Genomic DNA, 27261 nt, shown 5'->3' on the forward strand with positions numbered 1-27261 from the left:
AAGTATTGTAGAGATGAGGTCTCGTCAAGTTGCCCAGGTGGGTCTCGAGCCCACGGGCTCAGGCAATCCACTCACCTCGGCCTCCCAAAGCACGGGATTACAGGCTGAGCCACCGAGCCCAGCTAGGACCTGTTGTTTTAAGTGGTTAATTTCATTATAGTCCTGCCTAAAGATGGGCTGGGACAAAAGAGCAGTTAATGAGAGGCTCACTGTGATGACTTCCCATCAGAGATTGTTCACCCTGTCTTAACCAGACAAAATAACACAAGTCAGGGAGAGCTGGTTAGATCAGGATTTCTTTTTATTCCTTGTTGGTTTAAAATGGCTAATCAGAATAAAAAATAAAAGGGCCTCTGTATGGAGGCTGGGGTCGCCCCTATTTAGAGGTCAGAACCCAGATATCCCCTCTTCCCAGCACCATAGTGAGGTGGGCTGAGGGGTATCCCCCAAGGGACAATTGGAGGGGCCTAGGCCTGCCACTCCTTCTCTCTATCCCCAGATTTTGGCATGTGATGAAAAATATTGCTTTTTGGGTTTTTTCCCTGGCCTTGGATTTTATCATATTAACTGTAAGTGAGGGGAGGTTTTGGGGGGCTAGTTGAAGCCCAATGTAATCCCTTTCGCCCAAGAAGAGGAGGGTGGATTACCCAATATTGTTTCTTGAGTTGGGCCAGCTGTTTTCCTGATATCTGCACACCACCACCAATGTCAAGTTGTGTGTCCCATTTCTGGGGAAACTAAATGCCAGTGAGCCTAAAAACTAAATCTCTCCAGGTCCTTCCCTCTTCTGACTAAGACCCCAGGCTCATCTCTCCCTAGGCTTCTTTCCTGATCACTTAGCACCAACAGGAGGTGCTATTTCCTTAACTGGTAACTGGGACAAAAGAGGGAACCATGGGGAAAAAGGAAGACTAATGTCTCCCCTCCTTTCCTGCTGGTCTGAGGAATGAGAAGAGTAAGATTCCCCCTCCTTATACATATCCCTCCCTCATTTTCCCATTCCAGGATATATAATTTCTTTGATATTTATAATATATATATATGTACACACACACCTGGTAACGCAGAAGAGGAAAAAAATAGAATCCGTAACAATAATAAAAAAAATTATTTCTGGTTTAAAAATGATCTGGTTCCCTCCAGGGCGAGCAATTGCACAAATGTCCACTGAGTCTGGTCCAGGGATTAAGGAAGGGAAGGTCTTAAAAGGTGAAAGGGAGGTTGCTACCCCAGTCTCAGGGCCCCAACTCTCCGACTCCCCAACCCACTGCATCTTAGAAAACACTCCTCATCCTCTTGGAATCGGTGGCTTAAAAAACGTCCATGCAGGGGAGGGGAGCCCCTTGAGGGAAGGAAGGTGGCCACCTGGGGCCCTTTGGTGTAAGCGCAGAGGCGTTGGGGAGGGGAGGCGCCGGAGGCTCACACCGAAATCTCATAGGTGGTACCACCAACCCCTGACACCTTCTTCACTCCTCCCCTTGTGGGGCTGCTGAGAGGCGGCTGTCCTGGGCCAGGGGAGGCTGAGCCTATACTCTTGGGCTGCCCATTGGATTTGCTGTAGGCGGTCTTGAGCTGTACTTCATCTCTGGGAAGAAAAGAGACATGTCAGAAACGTGTCAGAAAGTGGGACATAAAACACAGAAAAGGAAAACAGTGTAAAAAGGTGAAGAGGGGAAAAAAGTGGTGTACTTTTCGATATACGTACTTAGCCAAACATTTCCTTTAGTTTTACTGCCTTGCTTAAAACAACCCTGATTCCCAATCTCTCCTATTCTTCTAGTAGCAGCTATCTTGTATACTTACTTCCAGGCAAATAATACTCTTAGGAAGATAGGATTACGGAAAAACTATTCTTCTTCAGTAGCTTAACAGGAATTGCCCGTGAAGGCAACTGGAGTGACATGAAAATGAAGAGCTACTAGGACATATCCGGGGTGCATCTACAGGATGTACAACCAAAGCCCTGATACTTTCTGCAGGGTGGTATGCTAAGAGAGTCAGGATGGTACAAACACTTACTTGGGTGTCAGTAATGGCTGCAAGGCCACTTCTTCCATCTCAGAGACACCAGGTGGGGCTTTTTGGCTGCTATAAGACATTGATCGGCCCAGGTATGGGGCAGTTGGGCCTGGTTCAGGGGACCCTAGTCCCCGGCCCCTTAGCCCATCTGGCTTGCCAAAACGAGGGGCAGCTGGGCGTCCCAGGGGAGTCTTGCCCAAGGGTGATCTCTTCGAATCATCTGAGGAGGAACTAGTACGAGGAGCATGGCCTGAGCCTGGTGTTGACTGAATGCCTGAGTCCCCCAGGCCTGGTTCTTCCTCACGGCCTGGGAGTGGAGGTGACTGGCGCAGCAGCTTCTCTCGTTCCTGGAGGGAAGCCACAATGTGGCGTGACAGATTGTCATAACGGACTGGTGACGGCTCTCGATGTGTTGGGCCAGTTGGCACCAAACGTGGGTGCCTCTCAGCTTCCCGTTGCTGGGCCAGCCGGGCTGACAGAAAGGGAGAGGTGTAGCCTAAAGGTGGGTCTGGCTCAGGCCCTGCCTGCACTGACTCAAAATCAGGGCTCTCTGAAGGAGTAAGCAAGCTGTCGTAAGATAAACTTCCATTGCGTGTCTGGTTGGCCAGGCTCTTATAAGAGGTGGAGGTCGTGCCCTCTGACCGAATGGACTGCAACTGGCCCAGCTCAAAGCCTGTGCCCTGAGCTGACTTGAGGCTGGAGGAGCGTGAGCCACTGGATAGTGGATCAAAGTGGAAACTTTTGCCAAAGGTGGGAGAACGAAAGCTCTCTGGCTCCAAACTGGGCTCTGAGCGATAGCTGGGATGGCGGCTGCTCTCTGCAATTGAGGTTGGCTCCTTCAAGCTGTCCCCACGACTCAACTGAGGAAGAAAATAAAGCAGGCTCTTAGTGCTCCTCTTGTGACAGAAGCTAGACCCCAGAGCCTAAGGAGTCAGTCAAAAACAGTATTTATGATGTGCCAGTAATATGCTTAGAACTTTAACATGTATCATCTGGTTTCATCCCTAAAGCAAATCTGTGAGTTGGAACAAATAATATCTCGTTTTAAGATGTAAAGAACACAGTTTAGAGAGAGTAAGTAACTTGCCCATGGTGGCAAAACTGGGTTTTGCTCAGAATAGACACAAGTCTGTTATGCTCTATTGCCCCCTCTGGTGAAGGACACACCATCAAGCTGTCGAGGAGACTGAAGTCCACGAATGCCAACAATTAGCAAAATGTACTTGGTTTTCTTCCCTTCCCTTCCCCCAACCTTCTTATTTCCCAGAACAGTTGGCATATGTTATAACCCCAATTCTTAGAGCACTAAGTACCTTGGCGCTGGAGGAATGAGGCATGGCGGCTGATGTACTGCTGCTACTATAACCCGGCCGATACTTGTACATGGTAGGTGTGGGAGGACTCTCCTTGCCCAAGAGGCTGCTGTCTGCAGGAAAAAAGGCCCAGAAAGCACTACTTTATACACTGTTCTTTTAGGGTTCCTTGAAATACAGGGGGAGGACAAGGTAGGAACAGATATACCCAATAAAAGGGAAGTCCAGGGAACATGATTTTGCTGAAATCAAGACTAAAGACTCATACCAGCCCAGAACTCAGGGCAAGTAAATGCACCAAACAGGTGCTAGGATGTTCTCTGGTCTGTCTAGAGACTGACAGTTTTCCCCACAGAGCCCAGTTCACTGCCAGTGGCTAAAGAGTATCCCTTCTCTTCCAGCTGTCCAAAGAAGTAGCTCAAGTACCAACTGTTGGGTGTTTACAGCCACAACACAAGTAATATCTCCTAGTCCTTGCATGTCTTCTCTAAGCCCAAGCAACCTCTCACTCCTGCCTTCTAGTTCTAGGATTCTGCAGATCAAGGCAGCCCTTACCCTCATTAGTAGCCAGGCTAAGGTGTGTTCGCAGACCTGTGTAACGGCTCAGGTCTGGCTTAGGAGGAGGTGGAGGTTCAGCATCTGCAGACTGGCTCTCTGTTATTTCCAGGCTTCCCTTTGACTAGAAAAATGAGAGGAGGGAAAATCAGATTTGGAGAACTGGGCATTAGGGCAACTCAGAGTATTAATCTGGTGTATCTAACAGGGACTCGAAGACAAGGCACAAGAGTCAAGGATAGTATTAGATAAAAGTTTTCAACAAGGGTTTAATTCTGTCACTTATTTGTTCATTTCAACCAAAAATTACTTGTTGAGCTCCTACCATCTATAAGTTGCTATTAAGTCCTAATGAAGGTTGGGCACCTTCATTAAAAAGAAAATGAATTCATTCATTTCCATGTCTTCATTAGGACTTTTTTTTTTTTTTTTTTGAGTTGGAGTCTCACTCTGTCACCCAAGTTGGAGTGCAGTGACACGGCTCACGGCCACCACAGCCTCAACCAACTGGGGTCAAGTGATCCTTTGACCTCAGTCTTCCAAGTAGCTGAAACCACAGGCATACACCACGACGCCTGGCTAATTTTTTGATTTATCGTAGAGACTAAGTCTCACCAACTTGCCCAGGCTGGTCTCAAACCCCTGAACTCAGGCAATCCTCTCACCTCTGCCTCCCAAAGTGCTGAGATTACAGACATGAACCACTATTATGGCATCTGGCCACATTTAAGCAATTTTAATGCAAATCAGTAAGTGGTAAATACTATGAGAAATGTGTGAACTAAAGCAAGTTTCCATCTCTTTGCCATGGGTGAGATTCCCCATGTTACCTAGCATTATTGCCCTAAATTCGTCACCTTAGTTCTTCTTAGCTCTCCTTGTATGCCATTATCCATGATCTTCACCGTTATCTGCCCGTCAGAAACTTCTGGTCGGAGGAAGGGAGGTCTGATTACAATTGTCTTCTCTTTCTTTGGTCTCCCCAAATACCTAAGTGTCAAGAGTAAGATAGCTTTCATTCATTAATTTAAAATTATCTACTGGTTGCCTACTCTGTGAAGCATTTTTACAAATACAAGAAAACAGTCGTACCAGGCCAGTGAAAAGATTAGCACTAAACAGATTTCTTTGATTCTATGAAGAACTGCAGCATGACTAGGCCTTTGCAGGCAGATACCTAGCTCAAGGAAGGCACTTTGTAGATCTTATTCATCCTCAACTCTCAAATGCAATTAATCTTAATACCTGAAGAATATTAACTGAACTCACAGGGTCCACGAGAGGATGGGATGTCTCTCCCTTGCTGGCACTTACCATTCTAAGACAGGGAACACTTCCTAAAGGCAATCTCCCACCAGACCTCCCTATTCCAGAACAAGTCCAAAAAAGACAAAAGTTTTGGCCAAGGGTAAACATAAAACCACAGGAGTGGAATACCTGGGTGCTGGAGAACTGCAGAGTACACGGCTAACATTGTTACAGCAGCCATTGGTGAAGGGGTTCACACCTCCCCGGAATTTACCCGTAACCTGGAGAAAGGAAAAAAAGACCAGATCAGTCAGAAGATGGAACCTGGACCACCAAAGGCCAAAACACAAATCAATGACAAATTTTTGTGCACTCACTATCTGAGGAATACACAAATACACACCTACCATCAAGACGCTTATACTTCTGATGATTGGGAACAGGGACTCTAGAGTCAGGGGCCTCAGTTCAAATCAAAGATCTACCTCATCATGGCAGCTGTTTTATGCAAAACATCAGTTTCTTTTTGTTTTGTTTTGTTTTGAGTCGGTGTGTCACTCTGTCGCCCTAGGCTGGAGTGCAGTGGCATACTCATGGCCACCACAGCCCTGACCTACTGGGCTCAGGCGATACTTTCACTTCAGCCTTCCAAGTAGTTGGAACCAAAGGCATGCACCACCACGCCTGGTTAATTTTTTGATTTATCGCAGAGACAAGATCTCACCATATTGCCCAGGCTGCTTTTGAACCCGTGGGCTCTGGCAATCTTCTTGTCTCCACCTCCCAAAATGCTGGGATTACAGGCATGAGCCACCATGCCTGGCTGCAAAACATGTTTCCTTGTGAAATGGGACAAATAGCTTTCTGAATATTGAAAACTAATATATGTAATAATAAGCAATTAAGGTTAGCTACTATTATATGCACAAAAATAACTGTTTTCCTTTAAGCAGCACTTTAAGCTTGTTGAGGGCTGGCTCAAGTCTTTTCAAACAAACTCAGTACCTAAATTGTCGAGTATACAGTAGGCATTCAGTAAATGTTTGTTAACTAAGAAGTGGGCCTCTGTTCTCATGCTTACGTGAGGAACTAGGAGTACCTCACCCCCTACCACTAATCTACATCATAAAATGTATTCACTAAGCAGCTATTTGTGGAAGCATTATACTGTACACCACTCAGAGAGCTTTTCAGGGGTATCCAGCACTTTTCCTCATACCTGCTCATTGGTTGTGCGTCCCCTAGCCACCAGCACCACATGAAATCCTGTGAGGCCAGCTACAGGGATGAAGAATAAGCCAGCCACACACATCACTGCCATTCTGACGCCAAACAGTCAAGGAGAATACAGCAACATGATCTCACCTTCCTCAGCTCCTACTGTAGCTTTCCCTTGTCCCCCAGTACAGAGGACTCAACTTTTCTCATTCCTCCCCATCCCAATCCCTCAATCCAAAGGGCCTTGAAGGATACGTGACAGCCGTGCGGACCCCTGAGAGTTCCTCTATGTGGTAGAGGACATAAAGGAGGCCAAAGCCAAACACACCCATAATGTGGGCTGTCAGGGAAAGGAGGAAGAGGAAGAAATAACGGTAGTTCCGGCGACCAATACAGTTGTTCACCCAGGGGCAGTGATGATCAAATTCCTAGGGATAAAAAGAGACAAACAGAGAGGCATCCTTGGACCATCACACTAAATCACTTCTGTCAAAAAAGGGAAGAAATGGCAGAACTTAAGTTTTGCTTTTAGTGACTTATGATCATGTTCACCATTTAGTTTCAAAATTAAAAACAGGCTCATGCTGTTTATCTTGCTCTATAAATCTGTAGAGGAAACTTTCTAGAGGTTGGTCAAAGGCCAAGGCCAAGCTGGGCACAGTGGTACATGTCTGTAGTTTCAGATACTTGGGAGGCTGAGGTGAAAGGATAAGTTGAGCCCAGGAGTTGAAGGCTGCAGTGTGCTATGATCATGCCGGTGAACAGCCACTGTACTCTACACTGGGCAAGACCCCGTCTCTTAAAAAAAAAAAAGTTAAGACCAGTTCTCAAAGTTTATCCTAAGTGACCAAGGAACTTTCAAAAAAATAAAAGAGACAAATGTCAGAATCTCTGCAAAAACATCAGGATTCATGAGAAAAGAGGATTGAAAGTTCTTGCAGGTAACTGCTTCCATCTAAGTAAAAATGGATTGGAAAAAGCATTAAAAATAAAAAACGATGTAGAAAGGCAGGAAGAGAAATATAACTAAAATTGAGTACAATAGCATGATTCTGTAGAAGAAAGAAAGAACACAAAGCCAGGACAAATAACCAAAAAGAGTCAAAGGATGGAAGGCAGAAGTTATAAATCTTGGTGTCAGGAAAGCTTATGCCCACTTGGAGTTAAAGATTCCATCCTGAGCCGAGCTCAGTGGCTCAGCCTGTAATCCCAGTGCTTTGGGAGGCTGAGGTGAGTGGATTGCCTGAGCCCACGGGTTCGAGACCCGCCTGGGCAACTTGGCGAGACCTCATCTCTACAATAAATCAAAAAATTAGCCGGGCGTAGTAGCGCGCGCCTGTAATTCCAGCTACTTGGAAGGCTGAGGAGGAAGGATCACCAGAGCCCAGCAGGTCGAGGCTGCAGTGGCCGGGAGCGTGCCACTGCACTCCAGTCTGGGTGACAACTCGGGGGGGGGGGGGGGAAGGAAAAAAAGATTCCATCCTGTAATAATAGAATATTTGTGCTCTGCCTCTTGTGTCTTTCTCTACTCTGTTAATAAACTGCTAATACCATTTGACAAAACTAGACCAAGCACCATACTTCATCCAAGCCTAAGAATCTAGCCTATGGTTAGGAAGAAGACAACATAGGTTAAACATCAAGTCTTACCTCATCCAGTGTTCTTACCTCTACACAGTTGTCACAGACACTGCAGTGGGAACATCGAGGAGGACGGTAGAAGCGGCAGGTGGCGCACCATTTCATGCGCACCTGAATGCCCTTGATCTCCACTGTTTTGTAAAGCGGAGCTCGGAAATCATCTTCCTTGTCCTCATCCTCTTCAGCTATAGAGAGGAAAGATCGATTAAAAAACAACTATGCCAAAACTGCAGTAAGCAATAGGGATGCGATGATGTTTAAAATTTAGCTTCTGCCTTTGAGGAATTCAGTCTAATGAGAGAAAGAAACTATGAACTACTAAGTATAATACTGTGAGATCAGCTCTCTATACAACACTATGGGAACACAGATGAGGAAGCAATTTATTCTGCAATGGGAAGTGAGGTTCAAGAGAAAATGACTCAGAGGAGGTAGCTCTGACATGCATATGCTGATATTCTTTAGTTTAAGCATTATGAATATATCTTAAAACAGATTTACATATCAAATTACCTATATAATGAGTTTGGATAAGAGTTCAATATCTACAAGTATATGACTGAACTAACATCAACCTTTTTTTTTTGAGTTGGAGTCTCGCCAAGGTGCCCAGGCTGGTCTTGAACCCCTGGCTCAGGCAATCCTCTCGCCTCCACATTCTAAAGTGCTGGGATTACTGGTGCGAGTCACTGTGCCTGGCTGTTGGCCTTTTTTTTTTTTTTTTTTGAGTTGGAGTCTCACTCGGTCGCCCAGACTGGAGTGCAGTGGCCGCTCCCGGCCACCGCAACCTCGACCTGCTGGGCTCCGGTGATCCTTCCACCTCAGCCTTCCGAATAGCCGGAATTACAGGCATGCGCTACCACGCCCGGTTGATTTTCTGATTTATTGTAGAGATGAGGTCTCGCTGCCCAGGCGGGTCTCGTACCCGCGGGCTCAGGCAATTCACTCACCTCAGCCTCCCAAAGGCACAGGATTACAGGCTGAGCCACCGAGCCCGGCTTTTTTTTTTTGAGTTGGAGTCTCACTCTGTCGCCCAGACTGGAGTGCAGTGGCCGCTCTTGGCCACCGTGGCCTCGATCTGCTGGGCTTGGGCGATCCTTCCGCCTCAGCCTTCCAAGTAGCTGGAACTACAGGCACACACTACCACACCCGGCTAATTTTTGATTTATTGTAGAGATGAAGTCTCGCCAAGTTGCCCAGCAGGTCTTGAATCCGCGGGCTCAGGCAATCCACTCACCTCAGCCTCCCAAAGCGCAGGATTACAGATTGAGCCACCAAGCCCGGCTATAAAGGATTTTTAAAGGGGAAAAAAATTACTGAGTGCAGGAGCTCACACCTGTAATCCCAACACTTTGGGAGGCCAAGGCAGGTGAATCACTTGAGTTCAGGAGTTCGAGTCCAGCCTGAGCAACTAAGCAAGACTTCATCTTTATAAGAAATCAGAAGAATTAGCCAGGCATATAGGCACGCGCCTGTAGTCCCAGCTACTCACAAGACTGAGGCAAAAGGATTGCTTAAGACCCTGATTCAAAAATAAATAAATAGGAAAATTTCAAGTGCTACTTATTTAGAAATTTCTGATCCTTCACACCATCGTTTACCAGAAGTCGGTTCTTTGATTACTTTTAAAACTTATCATATAGTGTACTTATTCATATTAATGTCTTCCCCATCTTCTTTTCTAGACTGAACTGTTTGAAATAAATTACCTTTCTAAAAAATCATCCCAAATGATCATCACGGTTCCTCCCATACATCAATAACTATTTGATGAATGAACATTAAAGGTTCATTAAAATAGCCTTCCTTGGCTTTATACACAAAGTCCGTTGCCCTCACCTAAACTTTGAAACAGAAGTCACAATTGAAGCACAGTGATGCAGGTTTTAGAAGCAGAATGACTTTCAGAAAACCTTCATCTCACCAGAGTTGTTAACCCAATCACACCTATCTCACTCTTACAAAATAACCTCATATTTGAGAGGAAAACCAGTTATTATCAGTAACAACCCTCATCAACTTCTTTCTACCTTATTTTCACTGATGATGGTTCTTACTCTCACCTTCTATTCCAGAAAGAGCCTACTACTTCCGTAAGCATAACCTTCCAATATGCACTGAAGGAATCTCCTTCTTCTAGAAGTCCAATTTCAATTACTATCTGTCCTCAACTGAAGCCTCTCTCTCTTCTCTGGTTCCATCCTCTTATGCTATAAGCATGCTAAAGTCTTCTGTATCATAAGAAAACCCCTCCTTCTCCCTTAAGATACTGCTCCATCTTTTGCCTTCTTTGCTTACTTCTTGAAAGAGTAATTGTGATACTCATTGACTCTGCTTCCTTATTTCCCATTCACTGCCTTCCAAATCATTAGAAATTGATTAAATGAGCTGCATCTCTTCCTCCTACATACATAAACACACGATTAAAACTACTCCTTTGGTGCCAAAGTTTTCTTTTTCTTTTTTTTGAGTTGGAGTCTCACTCTGTTGCCCAGGCTGGAGTGAAGTGGCATGCTTACAGCTATCACAGCCTTGACCTGCTGGGTTCAGGTGATCCTTCCACCTCAGCCTTCCAAGTACCTGGGACTACAAGTGTGTGCCACCACGCTTGACTAATTTTTTGGTTTATTGTAGAGATGTTGCCCAGGCTCATCTTGAACTCATGGGCTCAAGCAATCCTCTCACCTTGGTCTCCTAAAGTGCTGGGATTATAGGTGTGAGCCACCACATCCTGCCCTCTGTATGTTCTTATGAGAAAATGCCCTTCTCGTCCATCTACTTGACAAAACCTTTCCCACCTATTTTTAGCAGCATCTCCCCAATTTATCTGGGCCAATATAACTTTTTCTATATTCTCATAGAACCCTGTTCATGCTTCCATTATAGTCTGCAACACAGTTATAACTATCTAATTCGTTGTAGATATTACTGTACCTAGCAATAATGCCCACCCACAAGCTTTAAATAAATTTCTGCTAAATGAATTACTAAAAATAAAAGATCTGACCCAAAGTAAATCACATATCTGGAAGTTATGACATAAATTCCTGAAGATCCTAACATGATTTTCATCATCAGACTACAAAACTATTCCATAATCCCAAGAAACTTAAGGCCCAAGATCAAGTATGTATGCCCAAATCATTATTTTTCACAGGCAGTAAGGAACATCCAAGAGAAATGGGAAATCTTACCTCGAGGGAAAATTCCTGGGTCCATGAAGGTGGCCATGCTGAAGTTGGCCAGCACAAAGAGAAACACAATTGCATTGTAAATGGGCACTGCAGGTGACACATACAGGCTTAGTTCTGGACACCTGTACAGACAAAAGAAAATAAGAGGGTGTCTCTAACATGTCAGACATGAACAACACTCACAAAAATCTGTAAAGTTTCAGCCCCCTTACCTATGTGTAAATCTTGTGTGGTTTATTGTTGCCATCCCAAATTATTATCTTTATCCTTCCCACCAAGTGAGTCTAATTTCCCATGGAACTGTTCACTTTAGATAAAGGTACAAGACTCAGAATCTCTCATACCTTAGCCCCTTGCACCAAGGGTTATGATCTTCAATTCATTCTTACCCTGTGGATATCTCAACATGTTTTGGAATGTCCTTATCTCCTTTCTAACCAGACATGAGAACTAGGGACTGACTATGTAACTGACACCAGCTACATTCCCTTCCCGGCAGCAGTCTAAGGCTTCTGGATCCCAGCCATGTCCCACTGACCTGCACATTGGCCCAAAGCATGGGATACCACCTGCCTCTCCAGCTCCCACTCCTCGTTCCCACTTAACTGACTGAAATTTCTTTAGTGCATTAGATATTCCTGAAAGTTTTCTTCAACTAGAGGCTAGTTCTCAAGGTTGGGAAATTTATAAAAAACACACAGATGAGAACGGATATCAAGACACAGAACTACTGTAAAAATGAAGCAGAAGAATGAAAGAGTGGTAGAAGAAACAGGAAAGGATATCAGACCAAAGAAGCCCTAAATTCTGTAGAAAAAGAAACTGGCCAAACATATCTAGAATTTCACAGCACTCAAAACAAGAGACATGCTTTAGGTAATTTTATTTGGGCTAAAAAAGGATGTTCTAGTCCAAGATAACACTCAGTTTCTTTCAGGGTATGAATCTTACTAGGAACGCTTCGAGAGCTCTTTCTTTCTCTGAGTTCCTGAGAGATGGAAGTTTCAGAAGAACATCTAATGCGCTGCTTGATTTGTCTATGGTATCAAATGCCCTCTCTCTTGTCTCAGCTCAGGGAGGACTTCCCACTACAAGATAGTGGCTAAATACCCTAAGCTACTTTGTGGCTGAGAACTTAATCTCCAAAATTAGGACAGCATCTGTCCTTGTCCCCTTTATCTGGACCAGTCAGAAGGAAAAGAAGAGCTCACTGAAGGAAAGGAGAAGGAGCCAGGAGAACAAGACAGCAAATGATTTTGGAGAATTCATCCACAGCAGTCCTGGATTCTGTGAAAAATGGTGATCTGTACCTATCAAAACAAAAGCACAGCCTTGACCAGTGATTCAGGACAGTTTGGAGGAATCGAGCTCCTTAATGAGATATAAATAAACCAAAAATAAGAGACAAAACTGTCACAAACATCTCACAAACCTTTACTACTATCATCTACTTATTCAAAGTCCATTCAGCCATTCATTTTTTAAAGTTTTAAAGTAAGTATTTATTATGTGCCAGGCGTTTTATAGAATAAATAGCAAAGAACTATTTGCTTCTCTTGATGGGTCAGTATATAATTGGAGGACAAAGTAATGAAGCTGGAGCGAGAGCACTGATTTTAAGGCTAGAATAGACTTTCAGTCACAGTTCTATGCTACTATCAAATAAAGTCCTCTAAGGAAGCTTTTTCCTCTAAGAGTTCTTTGGTTCGGAGATGTCGTCCCCCAGACCTTGACAAGGCTTGGGGTGAATATAAACAAAAAGAAGAGTCCTTGCACAGCCCCACCTCAAAGCCTGACCTCCTAGTTCCTTAGGAGGGAGGGAGAGAAACTGAAAACCAGTCATCCAGGTCAGAGCCCCTCCCTAGCACTTAGCTGCCGCTTCGATTTCCGCCTGGGGAAGAAGAGAAAGGGTGACTCACTTGACTCCTGGAGCCTGGGAAGATAATTAGAAGAGAAAAATAAATTAAACCCTTAGAACACTGAGGTGCCCATGATTTAGAAGTCTCATTCTTACAAGTGGCCACCGTGGCTGCTAAGGCCTCTTGAGCTTCTGAAAAGAAATAAGCAAATATACCCCCCCCACCCAAGGGAAGCTAAGATGAATAAGAATATCAGACCTCTTGTGAGACCACCGTCAATCCTCTGACCCTACTCTTACTTCAGATTCACTTCTAAGCAAAGCAACTCACCCAGTTTCTTGGGTATCCTGCCAACCTACCCCTGGGTGACAAATTTTACCCCTATAACCTTCCTGTTATCAACCCATCCTAGATGACGTGTGTAATTCTGGAATGGAGCTTGCTCTAGTATCTGTTGCCAAAATAAACTCTGTCCCAACAGTGGCAGAATCTAGAAATGAAGCAAATAACTCAACTTCATAGGCAGTATTTGCTGCTAAATTCAGAGACCCATTGCTTTCAGTCTTAGCACTTGCTAAGGGGACATCCCACCAAGGAGAGGTATGTGTGAGCAGAACCCATTCATGCCATATCCCAAATTCTACTTGGTTTAAGGAGAAGCTTTCCATTACTATAGTACTTAGCTAGATTCCTAGGTGACCACCCCTAAGTGGCCTGTCTGAATCTGTTGCCTTTAATGGAAGGAGATGAGGCCAAAACTTAGAAAAGGAGTTGTTGGGGCTCGTCTTCAGACTATGGCAATAATCATAGAGCTCCAGAGGCTTAGGGAGTGGCCACAGCCCAGAAGGCTGGCTGACTCACTGCTTGGACTCCCAAACCTATACCATCCCAGGGAGAACAGGTTCTTCTGCCCACCCATTCAGCACTTCTGTTTTCAAAGCCAAATAAAACTGGGAGAGTGGGTTCCAATAACCACCCTCCTGAACCCCTGTTTCCTAGCCCTCTCTAACATGTCCTAATATAAACAATGGTTTAAGTTCCTGAAAAGAAATACAAACTAGGAGTCAAGAATCTTTGGATTTTATAATCCTGCCTCAACTAATGCTTCACTATGTGGGTCTTAAATAATCTACAGCAAACTGTCCAAGCTTGTAACTTCAGCTATATAATACAAATATGAGAATGAAGAAGAATGTTTGAAAAGTTTCTAAGAGCCGGGCTCGGTGGCTCAGCCTGTAATTCCACGCCTTTGGGAGGCTGAGGTGAGTGGACTGCCTGAACCTGCGGGTTCAAGAACCGCCTGGGCAACTTGGCAAGACCTCATCTCTACAATAAATAAATAAATAAATAAATTAGCCAGGCGTGGTAGCGTGCGCCTGTAGTTCCAGCTACTTGGAAGGCTGAGGCAGAAGGATCACCTGAGCCCAGCAGGTTGAGGCTGTGGTGGCTGTGAGCGAGTTACTGCACTCCAGTCTGGGCAACAGAGTGAGACTCTAACTCAAAAAAAAAAGAGAAAAGTATCTAAGATTTTTTTTCTTGAGTTGGAATCTCACTCTGCCACCCAGGCTGAAGTGCAGTGGCTCGCTCACAGCCACCACAGCCTCGACTTGCTGGGCCCAGGCGATCCTTCCGCCTCAGCCTTCCAAGTAGCTGGAACCACAGGCATGCACCACCATGTCCAGCTAATTTTTTTGACTTATTGTAGAGACAAGGTCTCTTTTTTTAAGTTGCCCAGGCTGGTCTCGAACCCTGGGCTAAGGCAATCCTCTCGCCTCGGCCTCCCAAAGTGCTGGGATTTCAGGCATGAGCCACCATGCCCAGCATTAGAATTCTTTTTAAACCAGCTGGTTTAATACTGAGCATTAACTAGATGTAGGACCTGGGCACTTATTCCTGGATGAGAAAACAATGTGGGAAGGAAAAGGAAGAACCTCTGCTCAATTAATGCCCTGAATCACGAGGCTGTTCCCACTCAAATCAGGTGCTAGCACCTCTGCAGTGACAGGGGGAGGGCCACTGAGGTTGCCCAATTCTCTGTGGGTAAAAGGGTTGGAAGGGGCCAGAGGCAGAAACTGAAAAGAAACAAACTCTATCATAGATTTCTGGACAGCTCTGACTTTTTTCCTTCCCTTAGAAGATCACCTGAAGCGGAGATCTTACCCTTACCACTTCCCCACCAGCTTTAGAAATGGACAAAATGAGACACTGACTGACTTAACTCACAGCTAGAGGAGACTTCTCTAGAGATGATACAATTCAGTGATTTCAAATGTTTCCAGAAACCCTAGAAGGTCTCAGGGGACCCCAGAAGAGCAAAGAGGGGACACTCAGTGGCTGGGCTTCTACACATCAGCCTCATTTGAGATAGAGCAGCCTTACTTTTGTTTTTTTTTAAATATATTTCACTTGAAAAAGGGTCATGTTGCTTAAATAAACTGCTCTAGGTGAACCTCCTCATTATAGAAAGAAAGAAAACTGAGGTCTACAAAGGTTAACAGACGTGGCCAAAATCAGTCTCCTGACCCCCAAAGAGTACTTACCCTACTTACCTAAAACTGCCCCCTTGCCAGTAGCAAAAGACTAAACTAAGACAGATGAGGATCCATGTAATTATCTTAAATACAGAGTGCAGTACCTAACTGGAGGGGGAATGCTACTTCAGCTGACACTCTCCCTCCCAAAGAATGAGAAGGGAAAAGAATTAAGACAGGATGCTCACCATTCCTACTTAGTCACAGTACTAGACAAATTCAGTGAATGACAAGGACTGGGGTTCTGGGGGGGGAGGTCTCAGATGTTCTGTTTATGCTTCTCCGGGGTAGTCGATGACTAGTATTTCTTTGATTACCAAACCCAACTGGTAATTTCTGCTCACAGCTTTCCCTGCTTGACAACGAAACACCGAGGGCAAATTGTTCCTAATTTAGTTGAAGCCTACAGGCCTCCACTAATTATGTCTATTAGCTGAAAGGGACTCTTCCTCCTACTCCCAGTCCTCTAGGTCCCAAAGTAATTCTCATCTGGGGCCTCTACCAATGTAAGGACAGCCAGTGGTAGCCTAATGAAGAGAATAGGAAGATAACAGAGTAGTTACAGATTTAAGTCCCACGATGGAGCTGGTACAAGAGACCATTCCTCTTCTCTCTCCACTTGAAACCATAAACTCTTTTTTAGGTTGTACCTGGTTTTAACTGGGGGAGGAGGGAAGTTCTCCAAAAAAATGAATCTCAAAAGAGGTAGAATCCATGGAAGAACAGTGTTTTTTTGGGGGGGGGGGTTTGAGTTGGAGTCTCTGTCATCCAGGCTGGCGTGCAGTGGTGCATGCTCACAGTCAACGCAGCCTCGACCTGTTGTTGGGTTCAGGTGATCCTTCTGCTTCAGCCTTCCAAGTAGCTGGAACCACAGGCATGTGCCACCATGCCCGGCTGATTTTTTTATTTATTGTAGAGACGAGGTCTCGCCATGTTGCCCAGGCTGGTCTCGAATCCCTGAGCTCAGATAATCCTCTAACTTCCACCTCCCAAAATGCTAGGATAACAGGCATGAGCCACCGAACCCGGTGGAAGAACAGTTTTTGAGAACAATGGTTTCTCAGCCCAATATAGGCTTACATAAGAAATACTATAGTCAGATGGAGAATAGAAGATGAGAATTTCAGATGTACCAAGAGCTAAGGGATAGAGTACAATAAACATGGTGTTTATGCCTCCACAAGGTAGGCAGGGGAGACCCTAGGGGGAAAGGGGAGACCCAAGGGGGAAAGGGGAGCCCAAAATTTTGTCCTCTAGAAACTAATGCCAGGGGAACTCCAGCTATGGCTTAGGGTTCTTCTAACATTGAATGAGAGGTGATAATTCCAAAAAGAGTTAATATTGTTCTCTATATTCCTTTTTCCTGGGGCAGACAGACCATGGATTAAGAACAGTCCCTACTTCATTGGCACCAGGGAAAGAGAAATTAGGTTAAATAGCTTCAACTATCAGTTGAGAAAATGTGTGTGTCAAGACACTCTTTGTGGACAAACTGGTATAACCAGCCAAACACTTCAATGGTTCCAGATCAGCAAATTAAGAACAAGGATTCTGCTTGCTCTATCTCAAAAACAGATAGGTTGAAAGAGAGAAACCACTTAGTCCCCAGCTTCTCCAAAATGCCTTGTCTCTTGAAGGAAAATATACCTTCCCCAAGTAAGCAGGGCTAAGAGTGGCAAATTGGTCTTGTACACACTCCTCCTGACCCAGCACCACAACTGCTAAAAGGCATGATATAAATGTCCCTTACTTAAAATTCTGATTCTACCTACTGGCCAGATTAGCAGAAACCAACACAAGTTCTGACATGGACGAATCATCCCTCCTTACTGGTAGTCAATACATGAAGGACAGAACAATGAACACGTTGGGTATAAGCAAGAGAAAAACATTATGAAGAAAAGTCAGCTAGAGAAGAGCAGGGCTGTCTACAGATCCTTGAAGAACTCAGGTATACTCAGACTCAGAGCAGGGGGCCAAAAAAATCTGACTTCTACACCTCAGAGGAAGAGGTGAGAAGTAGGATGACGATCACACCTTAGATAATGATTCTTCCTGACGCTTTCAGCAAAGTCACTCACATTTTTCAGAATTTCTTTTGACATCTGAAACTCAGTTTGGGGGGGTTTTCCTTCCGTCCTACCTCAGATTTAATTTCTGTGTGATTGCCCCTACCCCAACGATTCCTACTTCCATGAACCCAAATTGCTTTTATGCCCTACCACTTCAATTCATTTTCCTCCTCTTTCTAGCAACCTCATGTTGCTCTCAGTAGCACCTCACAATTAGGTTTGAGCCTGAACCATGACAAAGTGAACTTCCCAGAAGATCTAGCATGCTCTGATGATTCCAAGAGCTGCAACTAGAACGCTAAATCAATGACTCAACAGTAATAAGGCCCAGAAGCTGGTACGTGTTAATTTTTTTTTTTTTGAGTCAGAGTCTCATTCTGCCGCCCAGGCTGGAGTGCAGTAGCACACTCACGGCCACCGCAGCTTCGATCTGCTGGGTTCAAGCAATCTTTCTCTTTCAGCCTTTCAAGTAGCTGGCACTACAGGCATGCACCACCATGCCTGGCTAATTTTTTGATTTAATGTAGAAACTTGGTCTCACCAGGTTGCCCAGGCAGGTCTCAAACTCCTGGGCTCAGGCAATCTTCTCGCCTCTGCCTCCCAAAGTGCTGGGATTACAGGTGTGAGCCACTGTTTCTGGCCTACATGTTAATTTATAAACAGGTAACAGCAAAGATGCTTTCCAGATGATTGACAGTTAAAAAAAACTGGAAGAAAGGGAAGGGCAAATCACTAGTAACTAGTAAACGAACATGGTCTAAAGATCTTAAGTAGGAATGATGCAGACCCTGTATCCTAGATCCTAAGTGGGTAATCTTTCAATACCATCAGTTTTTCCCAACAGAACCAGGCAATGCAAGAATTACTGTCATTTCCTTTGTAAAGGGACTCTTCTAGAACTCTCTTCCTAAATAAAACTTGTCCTTTCCAGGTAGCCATCACTTCTTCATGCTTCAGCTAAGAGTACAAAGAAAACCCATGTAACACTAACAGCCAAAACTGTCATTGGTATATCTTATAAGTCAATTCTAAAATTCTCTACTACTCTCAGTTTCCACAAGTTCAAATACAAGCTTCAGACATCCTAGGGAAAAGCCATTACCATCTGAAAAGGCTTTAGTGTAGTCTAGTTGAAAAGCCTTAGTCTAGTCTAGTTCTTTCATTCCTAGAATTGATTGCTTAAACGGCTTCAAGCCTCTCTGGTGGTTTCCTCCCACTTCCTTCCTAGTTTAGGATCACCTAACGGTGGAGCTGGGTAGAAAAATATGAAGACATCTATGATTCCAAAGTAAAGGAGGAAGAGGAAGGCGGAAGACTCAAAGGGAGCAAAATGTCTAACAAGGCTAAGAGGACAGGCTTTTTTCTCACTTTTCCTACATATCTCTGGATTTAGATTTACCTGCATCACACCTCGAGCACTCTCAGTCACTTGGATTTGCAAAACTCTAGAGAAAGCATACCTACTCACCTCCCATGGAGTGCCCCACCCACCACCCAAATTCCACTACTGGGAAAACTCACGTAAAGGCAAAGAAGAGTGTCGTAGCTCCCACTAAGAAGATGGCGGCTGCTGAGACTGGAACATATTTGCTGGGTTTGAATCTCTTTCCAGACTCTGCGGGCATGTTGGAGCTCTGATGGGAGATCTGCCCTGCCGCATAGCCCAGGCCCAGACAAGCGGCAGAACAGACAAGAAAATGGGATGAGGGAAACAGAGAGGAGTGCAGAAGGAAACCAGGGAAACAGAAAATATAAAATTATCACCCTTCCCCCTCCCAAATAAAACCAAAGGTCAAAAGATCTCAAATGAAGGAAAGCATATGGGAGGGGGAAAGGTGATTCCAAATGATCAATAACCACTTCCCCAGAACAAGGCAGAAGGGGCGATTAGGAAACACAACTTGTACAGTTTAAAAATTGGAGATAAACAGTAGGCTGTACACATGCAAATGGTTGCAAGTGGAGAACATGGACAGTCAGACAGATCAAGGTATAGCTCATGGATGGAGGCAGGTCTCTGAAGGAAAGAAGGGGAGCATGATCACGGTACGGCAGAAAACTTCAGGCAAGAAAAAACTCCTCTGCGGAGATGCTACGGTACTTCCACGACTACACTTCCACAAACTGTGAGCTGTACTCAGAAGAGGTGTGTCCTGTGTTTCTCATTTAATCCAAGAAGGAACCTGGGGCCCTTCCAACTTTAAAGAGAGCTGTTTTTACTGCAGTCTTTGTCTCTTTTAGGCAGTCTTCTCAAGGCCACCACTCCCACACCTTGACTTCACCAGGACTTGTAGTCCGGCAGTGGTGGTTTAATTGTATTTATTTCTCTTGATTGCTAAAGCTGGACAACAGCTGCTACAAGGTTGAGTTGTAAATCCTTTTCTTTGAAGGGGGAGGGAAAACAGAGAGAGCAAGGCTGCCTGTCTTCAGTCTCTTCTTATTATTCCCAAGTCCTTTAAGGGCTCTGTTTCCCATAGAGTTCACGTAAAACTAAAGGGAAACTTAAAATCCTTGAAGCCATGTTCTTCCCCATAAGAATAAGATGAAGAAATCAATTCCACTTGGAGTACTTTAAAAGATAACTGTGGATGAAAACAAAGTTCCAAAGATGTTCCTTCTTGGGAGTTAGTCAATGTCTCTGATCTTTCTTCTTCAATCTTAAGCTTTCCGGATGCAGGGTTCAACTGGGTTGTGGTGCTCACCTGCAGAAAAACAAGCATCTTTATCAAAGAATTCTTTCAGAGCATTTCTTAAGAACACCAAGACTAAGCCAGGCGCGGTGGCTCAGCCTGTAATCCTAGCACTTTGGGAGGCTGAGGCGAGTGGATTGCCTGAGCTCGCGGGTTCAAGATCCGCCTGGGCAACTTGGTGAGACCTCATCTCCACAATAAAATAAAAAATTAGCCGGGCGTGGTAGCACGTGCCTGTAGTTCCAGCTACTCGGAAGGCTGAGGCGGAAGGATCGCTGGAGCCCAGCAGGTTGAGGTTGCGGTGGCCGGAAGCGGCCACTGCACTCCAGTCTAGGTGACAGAGTGAGACTCCAACTCAAAAAAAAAAGGAATACCAAGACTAAAACTCTATGGCTGTTCTGTTAAAAAGTCTCTTTTGGTGGATTGCCTGAGCCCGCGGGTTCAAGACCCACCTGGGCAATTTGGTGAGACCTCATCTCTGCAATAAATCAAAAATTAGCCGGGTGTGGTAGCGTGCACCTGTAGTTCCAGCTACTTGGAAGGCTGAGGCGGAAGGATCGCCAGAGCCCAGCAGGTCGAGGCTGCGGTGGCCAGGAGCAGCCACTGCACTCCAGTCTGGGCGACAGAGTGAGACTTCAACTCAAAAAAAAAAGGAAAAAAGTCTCTTTTGAGCTGAGTACAGTGGCTCACACCTGTAATCCCAACACTTTGGGAGGCCAAGGCGAAAGGATCGCCTGAATCCAGAGTTCAAGATCAGTGTAGGTAAACTGACAAGACAATAAGTAAAAAAACAAAATAGCTGGGCATAGTGGCGCACACCTGTGGTTCCAGCTATTTAGAAGGCCGATGCGGAAAAATTGCCTGAGTCCTGTTGCTTTTCCCAGGTCAAGGATAAGGTGGTTGTCAGAGTACTTCTGCGCTCCAGCTTGGGCAATAGAGTGAGACTCCAACTCAAAAAAAAAAAATAGTCCCTTTTGAAAGAAAGATTATTTTCCATTTCACTCTACTGATATGGGAAAAAACTATGAATTGGAAGGAAAGTGAGTTCAGAATCCTTCACTCTTCTAAGTGCTATTCAGACTGGAAGGAGAATATGGCTTTAGTAGGCCTAAGGTTACCAAAAGACTAGCTCTTATAAGGAGCCCATCTCACCTGGCAAAAACGGGCAGTAACAAATAACAGTAATATCAAAATCTAAACAAACAAGGGCACAGCAGAGAAGGGCAGTTTTAGAACAAAGATTTCTTTTTGGACAAAGAGAATATTTATTGTTACAATGAAAAAATTTAAAAATTAACCTCAAAATTAGGACAGCAGAGTCTTTTCTCTCTTGCTTCTCTATGCTTTTTAGTTATTACCCTGAAATTCAGCAAAAGCTGAATTTCCGGTCTTCTGGAATCACCTGGGTGAGAACCTGGGTGAGAAATGTTCTTGTGCAGAAAGGCAAGATGCTCTCTATAAAAAAAACTGAATCTACCCTAGGGATCAGTCCTTTTCTTCCCAATTCAACAGCTTTTATCCCTCATTGGCCTAGGAAGTAAACTGAACCCCACCTACCCCAACATGATTAAGAGTAACAATTATTTCTGTGGATGATAATAGCAAAATAACACCAGCACGTTGGACTTTATAGAACGCTTTTCATCTGGTGATCTCAAAGCACTTACTCACATTATCTGGTGACATAGTCCCTTAACCCTGCTCTGTAAAACTGAAGGCTAGAGAATGCCCGAGGCCATTCCACTGAATCACTTCAGCAGCCAGGTTTAGAACTCAAGAGTTCACATGCCCCTGTGCTGACACAGATCCTTTCTACGTTTCTCATCACTACCTGACCAGTGATAACCTGAAATCTGCAGATCAAAAATTTTACTTACATTAGAATTAAAAAAGAAAGCAGTTTTATTCCCTTCAAACAGTCTAGTATTTCTTAATACTACAGAGATAAGAATCAAAAGACTCAGATAATACAATATAAATGTGCCCTAGAATTTATCACCTCCTCTCTCACCTGTGGCATGGAAGGCAAGGGTCCTTTAAGATTCATCATTTCTGTCTTTAAAAATAGGGTTTCAGAGGGCCAAAGCAATGTTAAAATGGAATGAGCACCCAGAGATTACAAGAAATAGTTACAGTCCTAAAAAAGATAAATCCTCTCTCGTCTCTGATTTTATGATTATTTAACTCTCAGTTTCCTATAGGAATCAAAGCCCAACCTTCTGAATTCAGGCCTAAGAAACTGTTAACAACAAGAAGCAAATTCTTGGTTTGTAGACAGCATGTACTATTAAAGCAGACTTTTCCCTCAAAACCCCAAAGATCAAAGAAGATGGAAAAGTATACTACTTACATTTTATCTAGAGCAGGATATCATTTAGATACCATATGTTATTTCAGATTATATTTTCCATATGAAAAAAGGCACATGGACTAATAGTGCCATAGCAATGCAGAGTCATGAAAGGCCATGCACTTTGGGGAGCACGACACTGAGACACAAAAGAGATTATCATCTGAGATGTCTAGGACTATGTATCTGAAGAGACTGCATAAGACCTAAGAATTTACTGGGTACCAAAAGAGGACAAACCAGGTCTTAGCAGAAGGATGTGCTATGGCTAGTAGGATGAGACCAGAAGGGTGTGTGGATCATCAGTCAACAGTCTGGATCCATACCAGAATCAGAAAAGTGTACAAGAATGTGTGTGACCTATTCAAGCACAGAGTAAACTACAGAATGGAAATATGTATACATAAAACAAACAATAGAAGAAATGTGGTTTGAAGACTTCAATAAGGTTTAATGTGGGTACCTCCTGAAAGGGGTGAATGAATATCAGCTGTATCACTGACAGCTCAAGTATTGTTTATTGAAATAAAGCGGTGTAGCCCGGCTTGGTGGCTCAGCCTGTAATCCCACGCCTTAGGAGGCTGAGGTGAGTGGATTGCCTGAGCCTGCGGGTTCGAGACCTGCCTGGGCAACTTGGTGAGACCTCATCTCTACAATAAATCAAAAAATTAGCCGGGTGTGGTAGTGCGCGCCTGTAGTTCCAGCTACTTGGAAGGCTGAGGCCAAAGGATCGCCGGAGCCCAGGAGGTCAAGGCCGCGGTGACCGGGAGCGGCCACTGCACTCCAGTCTGGGCGACAGAGTGAGACTCCAATTCAAAAATAAATAAGTAAATAAAATAAAATAAAATGAAATAAAGCGGTGTAATGGGACAATCTGATAAGTCTAAATACACAGCAACGGAGGCGCCACGAAATAATCCACATGTCAGGATATGGGAGCAAGAGCCAAACAGAAGTTTAATATGGGTGTATCATTACATACCGAGATAGCAAAATGCACGGCAACACAATTCCTGTAAACACTAGGTGGGTGTGTAGAATGGGTGATAATAAGCATTTTGAAAAGATCTGATACAGGACAGGTGATCCTGGGATAAAAGGATGGGTATGCAAATTTAACATCAACCTGGATAAGACGGCATTAACCAGGAAGTGAAAAAATCCAAGGCAGAAAAATAGCTTCCAGGATAACATGTATGTGATCCTACAACTGCCTTCGTAACTTTGTCCCTCTCCTACTTTTCAATCGGCCAAGTAGGTAATGCACTTCCCACCTTCCTGCCCCACGAAGAAATTCCTATAGACAACACGTTGGCAAACACATTCGAGCTCCACTTTCAAAAAGTACAAAGTGCTAAAAGCATGGGGCACCCTGCCGGTGGAGATGGGGGAGGAAGCGGCCGGGTGGGAGAGAACAGGTAACAGGATGAAGCTTGAGCCAAAATAAGTATCAGCAGCGGGGCGAGGGACCCGAGCCGCAGAGCGGAAAAACGGGAACGGCACCGGCCCCCTCCCTAGGGCTGAGGCCAGGAGAAACACCCGGCGGGGCAAAGCTGACGACCGCCGAGACCGAGCAGAGGGAATCCGAGGCGCCAAGGCCCGGGGGAATGCGGGAGCCGGCTGAGGGCGCCGCGGAGCCCGGGGGCGCAGGGTCGGGGGCGGAAGGGACGGCGGTTGGGCACCGGGCCCCGAGGACCGGGGTCCCCGGCCGGGTGGCCCGCCACCAGACCGTTCCCAGCCCTGACGGCCGTGAATCCCCGGCCTCTACCCGGAGTCCGTTTCCGGGGCCCACGGGTCCCGCCGCGCTGCGAAGACCCGGCCCGAAGAAGGAAAGGGGCCTTAACGCGCCCCCCCCGTCGGTCCCCCTTCCCTAGAGGTCACTCTCCCCTCCCACCTCGCTGGTCCGGCACTTCCGGTTCCGCAGGGGCCAGTGTCCTCGGTACTCACCCCCGGCGCGGTACCCGTGACCGCCGCGGTTGTTATCACCGCCGCCTCCCGGCACTGCCGTCCGGCCTCTGAGAGGCAGCGCGCGGCCCCCGCGCGCTCACGCCTGGCGACGCTCGTCACAGAGTCGGCGCGCGGCCGCTGCCCTCAGCGCCTGGTCTCGAGCCCTCCCAGCATTCCCATTGGCTCCCTGGACCGGGCGCGCGCGACGTCTCACGCGGGGCACGTTTCTCTCATTCATGCGACTCGCGTCGCCGCGCCCGCCCCCTCTCACTCTCCCATTCACCCATGGCCCCCACCCCCACTCCGATCTGGAGCGTGCGCGCGAACCCCGGCGACCGCGGCGACCTCGCGGCCTGATTGGCTGCAGGAGCTCAGCGCTGCACGCACGCGAGAAAACGAGCGCGCGCGCGCAAGGCCGTCGGGTTCCGCGGACGACTAGGAGGGGAGGGCTGGCGTACTGCGCAGGAAGCGGGAATGAGGAAATGGCCAAGAGACTCTTACCTTTTCCCGCGCTCTGTCTTCTATTCCTACTGTATCCAAGCAAATGCACCCGGAAGTTAAAAAAAAAAGGATTATGCGTGTGTACTGACAGTACTCAAAAGGGAGCCGGTAGTCTCTCGAACTTCGTAAACCCCCTCCACGTAAGTGTGGTACGGTCCAGACAGGCTCCCGGCGTGACCAATTACCGACGGGCCTCGCCGGCTTCCTGCTTCAGCCCCTTCGCTCATTGGCCGGCCGTTTGGTGACTAACTAGGCCTTCGCCTCTCCTCTCTCGCTCGCCTTTTTTTTTTTTTTTTTGGATAGAGAAAACTTTATTTAAAACAATCTTGCTGGAACGCTCCGGTCCAGCTGTGGCTCCCACACGGAGGGAGCACTCCGACTGAAAGAGCCGATGTGGGGCAAGGATTCTGCCGAGGCCGGGGAGGAAAACGAAGAAGAGCAGGCGCGGACCGTGGAACTGTAGTGCCAACCGCGAGAGGGAAGTGCAGAGGACGATCAGAGGCGGCGGCGGCCCCCGGGAGTGCGAGCCGGGTCTTCGCTTCTCGGAAATGCCATCGGTTTCCCACTGCAACGCAGGGGATGGGCGCCCACATCCCTAGCATCACCCGATCGGATAAATCACGCTGGAAGCAAAAGGTCCTCTAGAATAGCTCCTGGCCCGGGGGAGCTGCCGGCTAACTCCACGTCGATCACAACGCTACACTTTGCCCTAATTAGCCGGAGACAGCTGTGAACCCAACGGCAGTGCCACGTGTTCGCTCCTTGATTCAGCTGGAGGCCGTTTATCTTTTGAAAGCGGCCCTGGCTGTTACATAATGGTCCCTCAAAAGGGTGTCCCCCCCCCCCCAGCCACTTCTCTGAGGCTAAGGTTTCTCACCTGTAAAATGTGATGAGTCCTGCCGTTTGTGCTCTGGTTTGATCTCAGATGTTGCCGGCTTAACTGTAGTTCTGATAGTTTAACCTTAGGCAGCAAGGTAAGGGAGCAAGGCCTACTTTCTTCTTTCTCCTGTTTTCTGGGGTCTTGTCTAGTTCCTTCTCTGACACGGCATATATCATCAGTTTTAGTTCACTCTTGCTAGGGGCTTCAATCTAGCATTTACTCTAACGTGCTTGAGAGTTGGAGTTGGAGTTTTTAACAACTGTCTTTTTTTTTTCTTTTTTGAGCCAGGGTCTCACTCTGTCGTCCAGGCTGGAGTGCAGTGGCATGCACACAGCCACCTCAGCCTCAACCTGCTTAGGTGATCCTTCTGCCTCAGCCTTCCAAGTAGCTGGGACCAGAGGCGTGCGCTACCTGGCCCGGCTAATTTTTTTATTTATTGTAGAGATGAGGTGTCAACAAGTTCCCCAGGCTGGTCTTGAACCCATGGGCTCAGGCAATCCTCTCACCTCCGCCTCCCAAAATGCTGGGATTACAGGCATGAGCCACCGTGCCCGGCTCCAACTGTGTATTTCAAGATCGCTTTACTTTAGACCATATGAAAGGTAAATTTAAGGTACTGTAAGAGATGCAATATTTCTTTTACTTAGAGTATTTTCTACCTGTAAATCACGTTGATTCCTAAGATGAAGTCAAATTTCATTTTTCTGGTGTGTGTGAGAGTGTGTGTATACATATATATTTTTGCTTGTTTGGAATTTTAAGACTTCATTTCCTCCACTTCACAAATTAGACATTATTTTCCTACTTTCAACTGTTGGCTGGACAGTGCTAAACAAAAAGAATTCAGTCTTCCACCTTCCCACCAGACATACTGAACTTCACCTGGGACACTAGCTTGGGTTGTCAAACTCTTTCTTAGCAGGATGAGCACTATAGATCACTATCCCAAGGTTTACTGAGAGATTCCACTTTCTTGTCCAGTTTTCCTTGACAAGGTATTTCCTGAAAAGTATGTTTAATAGAACATAAGGTTTAAATGGCCAACTGCTTCTGAAAAGTATCCAGGGTAAAATCTAGGTCAAAACAATGGGATATCCAGACCACCAAACTTTTAATTATTTTGATATGTATATCAGGTAATACTTTACAGTTTTTCTTGTGTAGTTTATATTTTTTCAAATCTTCATCTGCATTTTCTCATGCCAATACATGGCAAACCACTGGGTCATTTTTTTTTTTTTTT

The 27261-nt window shown here is 45.7% G+C and overlaps 1 protein-coding gene across 2 annotated transcripts; it reads right to left on the reverse strand.

The window, feature by feature from the left end:
* Positions 1–278: 278 nt before the first annotated feature.
* ZDHHC5 (zinc finger DHHC-type containing 5) lies at positions 279–24736 on the reverse strand. 2 transcript variants are annotated; one of them, XM_021711115.1, is made up of 12 exons: positions 24638–24736; positions 19172–20352; positions 11189–11310; positions 8022–8179; positions 6609–6781; positions 6355–6457; positions 5325–5416; positions 4745–4877; positions 3888–4011; positions 3333–3445; positions 2020–2879; positions 279–1585 (listed from the first exon to the last, which is right to left on the reverse strand). In XM_021711115.1, exons 2-12 carry the CDS (start codon positions 19273–19275, stop codon positions 1420–1422), a joined length of 2148 nt encoding a protein of 715 aa, XP_021566790.1. In that variant the 5' UTR covers positions 19276–20352; positions 24638–24736; the 3' UTR covers positions 279–1419. The 2 variants fall into 2 exon arrangements, with proteins under 2 accessions (XP_021566790.1, XP_021566791.1); XM_021711116.1 differs by lacking the exon at positions 19172–20352.
* Positions 24737–27261: the final 2525 nt, after the last annotated feature.

Source organism: Carlito syrichta, unplaced genomic scaffold, assembly GCF_000164805.1.
Source record: "Carlito syrichta isolate Samal-C Ts95f unplaced genomic scaffold, Tarsius_syrichta-2.0.1 Scaffold301866, whole genome shotgun sequence".
In the NCBI taxonomy this organism is placed as follows: Eukaryota; Metazoa; Chordata; class Mammalia; order Primates; family Tarsiidae; genus Carlito; species Carlito syrichta.

What these genes read in the sequence shown, in the direction of transcription:
- ZDHHC5 (XM_021711115.1), bottom strand. Translation starts at nt 19,275, where the DNA reads ATGCCCGCAGAGTCTGGAAAGAGATTCAAACCCAGCAAATATGTTCCA. An exon ending in TAGCCTGGCTACTAATGAGG is followed by an intron (nt 3,446 to 3,887) that starts GTAAGGGCTGCC and finishes TTTTTCCTGCAG; the next exon opens with ACAGCAGCCTCTTGGGCAAG. An exon ending in CAGCCATTACTGACACCCAA is followed by an intron (nt 1,586 to 2,019) that starts GTAAGTGTTTGT and finishes TTTTCTTCCCAG; the next exon opens with AGATGAAGTACAGCTCAAGA.